Source organism: Elephantulus edwardii, unplaced genomic scaffold, assembly GCF_000299155.1.
Source record: "Elephantulus edwardii isolate Elephantulus edwardi_28Jun2011 unplaced genomic scaffold, EleEdw1.0 scaffold00109, whole genome shotgun sequence".
In the NCBI taxonomy this organism is placed as follows: Eukaryota; Metazoa; Chordata; class Mammalia; order Macroscelidea; family Macroscelididae; genus Elephantulus; species Elephantulus edwardii.
Genome location: NW_006399859.1, coordinates 2,962,633 through 2,969,965, shown reverse-complemented (window position 1 = coordinate 2,969,965; position 7,333 = coordinate 2,962,633). Strand labels below are relative to the sequence as shown.

At 37.2% G+C, this 7,333-nt stretch overlaps 1 protein-coding gene across 2 annotated transcripts in view; it reads left to right on the top strand.

Moving 5' to 3' along the window:
* Positions 1–7,333, top strand: part of NELL1 (NEL-like 1 (chicken)) — a 1,108,018-nt gene that overhangs the window by 248,533 nt on the left and 852,152 nt on the right. For both annotated transcript variants that reach the window (XM_006892008.1, XM_006892009.1), the window contains exon 6: positions 6,938–7,010. In XM_006892008.1, the coding sequence (XP_006892070.1) occupies positions 6,938–7,010 (73 nt within the window). The remainder of the gene's footprint in view (positions 1–6,937; positions 7,011–7,333) is intronic.

Below are 7,333 nucleotides of genomic sequence, written 5' to 3'. Positions count from 1 at the left end.
TCCCACCAACAGTGAATCAGGGTTCCAGTTTCTCCACAACCTCGCCAGCATTTGTTGCTTGCTGTTCTGTTAAATTTTGCTTTTTTGACTGTGGTGAGATGATATCTCATCGTTGTTTTAGGACCTTTAATGTTTTATACATTTGTCCTCACTTTGCAACTAGACAACTAACCCCTACTCTTAAATGCTTCATCACAGTCATATTCACTTGCTGCATGTGCAACTTTTAAATTCCTGAAAAAGGTTTGAGCCCTTTCTTGCACTACACCAAACCCGACCCATGGCTATTAAGTTGGGTGCAGTGCATCACGACCCTTTCTGTGGTTTCCTGGGTTGTAAATCTTACAGGAGGGGACTGCTCATCTTCCTCCTAAAAAGTAGTTGGTGATAAACATGGGGGTGGGGGTGGGGTGGACGGGGAGAAAAGTGCAACAATGAATGAATGGAAATAAAAAAATCTTTGTAAATGTTCATTGAAATTAATTTTAAAAGTTTTTTAAAAAAGTAGCTGGTGAATTCTCACTTCTGATCTTTTTGGATTTTGTTGTTGTTGTTGTATACCATCAAGTTGGAACCTATCCATACCTCGCTCTCCAGCAGGGTTTCAGAGCCAATAAATTGCATGGAAAGAATCTGTTCTGCATATAGATTAAAAAGGTCTGGAGACAGGATGCAGCCCTGATGCATTCCTTTTCTGATTTTGAACCACGCAGTGTTTCCTGGCTCTGTTCTGAGGACTGCTTCGTGGTCCAATTATAGGTATGGCATAAGCACAGTCAAGTGTTCTGGGATTCCCATTTTCCTTAAGGTTAGCTAGAATTTGTTGTGACCCACATAGTCAAATGCCTTTGCATAGTAAATGAAATACAGATAGACATTCCTTTGGCCGATATATTACACATTAATATGCTCAGTAAGAACCTTATGTACCTGGTCCAGCTTACCTACACATTAACATAAAAGTGTGCTTAGAAATGGATCTTATTCATAACTTGGGGACTGCCTGCATTTCACACTATGAAATGAGAAATGTTCTCAAAACAATAGGGCAGTGGTCAGTAGTTCCCCAAATATTGAACAGTCATATATAATGCATAATTTACCTGGTGCAGATTTATTTTATTCAGTGCATGGTGAGCTAACTACATTAGATAGAAAAGGGTAACAAATGAATTAGACAAAGAGGAAAAATATCCATTCATCTCTCTTCCATCATTACTAATAGTAAAAGCTTATTAATTGGGCTCAGCACATTAGGAATTTATTTATGTCTGCAGATCGGCTGAGGTTTCACATTGAACTAACAATGAGAAAATGAATTGTTTAGCAAATTAATAGTGTAAACACGATTGCAGGGGAGAATCATAATCCTGCCTAGAATGACCTGTTTTGCAGCACTGAAAAGGAATTTTAGCAAGCTGTTTGCATCTAATGCAAATAATTAGTTATATGCCCTTGATTAAGGCAATTAAGATAGAATATCATTTCAGTAGTGGTCTTTGGTAGCCATGTCTTGATTGCACAGGTAACTAAGTATGGAACTCTCTCACATAATGTATTTTTATTTATATGTATTGTTGTGATACAGCACCAGTTTTGGAGTTCATAGACACCAGGAATTAAAGTGCACTTTAGGAGAGCTACTTAAAATTCCTATAAAATAATTAGTTGATCCAACCCCAGATCAAATAGTTTTCATTGTGAGGCATCAAAATCTGTAACTTTTCTAAAATGTACATGATTGTCTTCTCCCAACCCCTCTAAAATTCTTACGTATTAGTATCTTATAGGACCTTCCTAGACTTTGCTGTTGAGTTCATCCTGCCCTTATTCACAAAGTGACCCCATGTGCAAATAAACAAAACACTTTATAATCCTACACCATCTCCATTGGTTGCAGGATTGGAACATTGTGTGATTCATGGTATTTTCATAGGCTCGATTTTGGACATGGTTCACCAGGCCTTTCTTGCTAGTTTTAATCATGAAGAGGTGAAATTTGTTCAGTATCATAGCAACACACATGGCAGTAGGTGAGAATTCTATAGCTAAACCATCATTGCTGTCTTATAGATCCTAACAATTCTCAAAATTAGATGGTTTAAAAATTGTGTAGCTCATTGCTTTTAGGAATTTGATGCTGTAAGGAGTTGTACTGTCAACCCAAAAGCATATAATACAGTTCAAATCCTCCAGCTGCTTCTTGGGAGAAAGATGAGCAGTCTCCTCACGTACTATTTACTGCATCTGAAAATCTGCTCTGTGGTTGTGAGTTGGTTCCAAGTCAATGGTACACAAAAAGAACAGCAACAGAGGTGACTACGTGAAATAGAAGAGGTCTGGTGTCCTAGTAGGTAGAGATTGTGCTGCTAATCCAAAGGCATGCAGTTAAAACCCACCAGTGAATTCAAAGAAGAAAGATAGGTAGTTTCCTCCCATATGACTTACAGTCTCTGAAAACACTGGAGATTGAGCTAGGAGCCAGTTCTGACTTGATAGCAATGAGTTAGCTAGTTCACTGTGTGAGATATAGGAGGAGATGGACCTCAGGAGGTCCTGTCATGATAATACATGATTTCTACCCTCATGGTCTGTATAAACTCCATTTAGTTTTAAATTAATGAGGTTTTACTTTCTTCCTGGGCTGCATTTGGATGCTATTCTAGCTGCTGTGAACTTACACCAAGTAAATTCTCTTGTCAAAGAAAACAATGCCAACAAAATACTATTTTTCAAAATAGGGTCCTTTAAAATAGGAGGATTTTCATGAGTCATCTGAGGTACCTTTTACAAAAATATCTCCGAAACTCTCCTTTGACAGAAACTCTGACAGTTGACCCAGGACCTTGAATTTTAAGTGCACACTGAGGGTTATTCTTTAGAATCCCAAAGCTTGAGAAATATGGCCATGATGAATGAGATGAAATAAAGAGCAAATCTGAGAAAATGAGATCAAATGAGGTCAGCTAATATAGTCCCAGGTGGAGTTGCATTTTTCAGTTAAATGTAGATACATTTAAAGTTAAATGGAGAGAAATAATAGAAACTCTTTCTTTTATCCTTAATCTCCTTTGGGAGTAGCTGTAGTGCTGTAAGGCACATTTTCATCTATGGAAATCTCATAGTTGATTTTTTTTAGGAAGAAGCCTGATTGAGCTTTATTATGTCATACTTTACTGAACCTCTTTATGTAGTTCTATAAAGAAAACTACATGCTTAACAAAAGTTTCCTTTACTGACAGATGTCCAGGCATTTAATAGTCCATATGTCAGTTCAGTACAAGACCTCATGGTTCCTGGCTTTGACGAAGATGCTGGAATATATATAAACACACATAGAATATCACAGATTACTCAGATCCACAGTCAACCTCTCAACACCAGCAGTCAGGAAATCAAAGGACGAATTGCTTTGGGAAAATCTGCTGTCATGGACCTCTCCAGAGTGCCGAAGAACAACAATGTCAGTCTAGATACAAAGGTGCACCTACTCCAGGCCAAGGAAGGTTTTCTCTATTACTTGTTATGCTTCAGGAAGTTGGACAATGACTAAGGATGACAGAAGAAGAATTGATGTCTTTGAGTTGTGGAACTGGATAAGAGTCTTGAACATACCATGGACTGCTAAGAAAATAAATAGGTCTGTCTTGGAGAGAGTAAAACCAAGTCTCTCCTTGGAGGCTAGGATTTTGAAACTCTGCCTCACTTACTTTGGGAATGTGGCCAGGAGAGGTTGGTCCTTGGAGAAGGACATCATGCTCAGAAGGGTAGAGAGACAGTGCAGGAGAGGAAGACCCCAGATGAGATTGATACAGCAACTGCTGAAGTGGGGATTGGTGTGTCGAAATTAGTGAAACTGGCTCAGGACAGTGAAGGGCTGCGAGCTGCTGTACATAGGGTCACTATGCATCACAGGCAACTCAATGGCACATAAGAACAGTAATATACTATGACAGGTTTGGAAGTAGGAGTGGCATCCACTTCCTAAATAAAGTGCCTCTGGAAACCCTATGAACTTTGCTAAATGTCGACAGTTGTAGAGGGGCTTCAAACCTTTTGTTCATATGAGTTGTGCTCGACTTAAAGACAATCAACAACAACAACATAGAATTTTACTCACGTGCACACTCAGACTTACTTGGATTACACTTTATAATTGTACAGTGTCTTGCTGATATTATTTTAATCCAGCACCAAATTATAGCCATTCAAGTAAATTAAATTCCCAATCCTGAATCTTGTGACAAGAAGATTTTTTCATGCCAGTGTATGGACTGACACGGAGATAAACATAGAGATGCTTTCAGAACAGAAGCACCCAGTACTCTGGGACTTTGTATTAATGAATACAAGTTCATGTTGTTGGCTCTTTTTTTTTTTATTTGTTCAAGTCAACACCATTGACTCTCAGCCAATGAACTCTGTAACAAGTGTGTCCAGAGATCAAAAGTGGGGCAATTGAAAAGTGATCAAAAGATGCAGCTACAGGAAGAATATGGAGGAGGCCATTTGTCCATTTGAATTTTTTTAAAAATTTCATTCATTGGTGAAAATTTTCCTTACTGCTCCTCCTCCTCCACCTCTCCAGTCCACTTTGTAATGCACCCCTTGTTCCAGATTGTTGTCATAGATATTATGCCTAATCATATATTATTTTCATACAGTTCTTCCTCTCATCTGTTCTAATGCAGTGTTAATTATCTAGCCACTCTTTTGTTATTCTCCCCTCAACTCCCCATGTCAGACTTATTGTAATTTTTAATGTAACTTAACTCATAGACACTTTAAAAATAAAGAGGCTGGGTAAAGAAACACTTCTGCATACTATATCATGCTGCTGTAACATGAGTGGAGAAAATGATCCTTTTAAAATCAATTTTTCATTTACATTTGGAAAGGGGATTAATACTATGACAAATGTTCCACAGCTTTCTGAATGCTCTTCCCAAAGCTGATAAAAATACATGTTATTTAGGGTCTTCTTATAAATAGGTAATAGATAGACTCATTCTTTCCTGGTCTATACTCCTTTGCTACTTCTGCAAAACTTGTGACCAGCTGCCTCACTTTGCCAGGAATTTGCTTTATTTTTACATTTCAAGTCTTACGTTCCAAGCAAATTGTGAGCAAATCAGAATGATAAGTTACTCTAAATTTACCTAAGTTTCAATATGGTTAGACAGATGTTTTCTAATTCAGTACCCAACTTTTAAATGATAATCTGTTCTATGATGGAAACTGTAACTTAGCTGGACTTGAATTACTTCTTGAACTTAAAAGGTAATGATAGTAAAGAGATGGAATTTGTGGTGGTTTTCCATTTGGTTGCTTGTTGCACTGAATTCTAGAACTTGAGTGTTGAAAACACCTTTAACTTTTGTATCCAATCTCTCTCTTACCAGAATAGGACATCAAGATTCAGAGAAGTTTGATGATTTACTGCCTAAACCCATCCAGTTAACTAACTAGGATCCAGACTTTGAACCCAGGCCCCTCTTTTCCAGTCTTATGCTTTTCTCATGTTGCCACATGCACTTGAAAGATGTTATGGTCTTTGAAAGCATTCAGTTGCTTTGAAAAACTGAACAGCATTGTCCGAGAGAAAAGCCAGTTCTCCAAGATTGTGCTCCATTAACTGCTCTCCGGTATTCTTACAAGAAAATGGTTTTTGTTGTGCACCATTAAGTCAGAACTGACTCATAGCTGATCCTTAAGAGAAAATTGCCTATTTTCTTCAGTGGAGCAGCTGATGGGTTTGAACCTCATGCCTTTGGGATGGCAGAACAACTCCTTATCACTAAGCTAGTAGTTTCTGTGCTTGTTATATGCCATTGAGTCTGAACTGACCCAGAGCTGCTGCATGCCTTTAGATTGTGTATTTAGGTAGTGTTGAGGAACACTGGGAGGGCCTTTTTCCCCCAGGATGAAGTTGTCTCTCCTTATAATCACAAACACGTTTCATCCCTGAAGAAGAAGAGGTCAATAAATGTGTCTAATTTAAAAAAAGAGGTACTATGCTCTTATTACTTTTATCAATATTTCATTGTAACAATAAGCAGAAAACAGCTTTTGCTGATTTACCTTCTGCTGGGTAGAAGATAAGTATATAAATGTTAAATGTTGCTCCATCTGAAAGATTTGGAGCACTTTCTTAAGTCTTTGTTTTATTTATAGATTAAGCTCAAAATTCTGAACCATCTTCCACATTTTCTATCTTTTCGGTAATATCTCTTCCATCAAATGAAGGGGGGGGGTGAAGCCCCAAAAAACAAAGCTTCAAAACAGAATCTTGAAATAAAACCTGAAAAAATATCCAAAAGCCAAGTCAATATTTTCAATAAGATATTGAAAATCTGATGACTTTATCACATTAAGGCTGTTCTTCCAAACTGAGTTATAGAGAATTGAAAGACTCCTTTTTACTTATAGTGCGAAGTTGGGCAAATTCTAAGAGTCATTAGCAGAGACTCACGCAACTCACTCAATTAGCTAAGGAGCAAAGATTGCTCTGGAATTTTCCCTATGCTGAATTTTATTTCATGGACTAAATGATTCAGTAGAAACTTTTTAGCCCAATATGTTTCTATAAATATCCTTCCTAACTTTTGAAAAAAAAGCCCTGTAAATTAGCAATATTTAATGTTCAAGAATGACTAGGGGATTGAGGTGAATTTTTATTGCATCTGTGTATTTTCAGTCCAGTAATTTAAGAACACTTAATGATCTGATCGTTAATGTGGTGAGCTCGTTACTGTCAGCGGTAACTTGCTTTCTAAACATGTGTTTTAAGATTTCTAGATGAGGGTTTGGAGTGGATCAGTGTGGGTTAGGGCCAACTCAACTTTAGAATGAAATTCTCAGGTTTGTTAAATGGCACCTGGGCCGTTTGAAGTGGCGACTGGACCCTTAATTGCTGCCTCTCTCTTCTGTTAAAAAGGGGATCATCCAAGATGGGAGAATCATCTTTATGCCAAATGGATACATTGCACAGTGTCCAAACCTGAATCGCAGTAAGTAGCAACTTAATACTAAAAGAAAACTTGTGAATTTAAAATAATTAATTAAATTTTTAAATTTTTTACGACATTGGAGAAAGTCACCTGGAAGGATCCACAGTAGATTTTAAAATACTGTCTCCTGAGGTAACACGGCATGTGAAGGTGAACTTTTTTTACTAGATTCTTCTGTGTCTGGACTTTTTAATATTATCTTTAAGAGAGATTTTTATTTTTCTTATAGAAATGCACAATTAAAATTAAGGGTGATTTAGCAACTTTAGTCCCATAAGTTGATGTAGAAAAGCATGTTTAATCTAAATATATTATGTGTATAT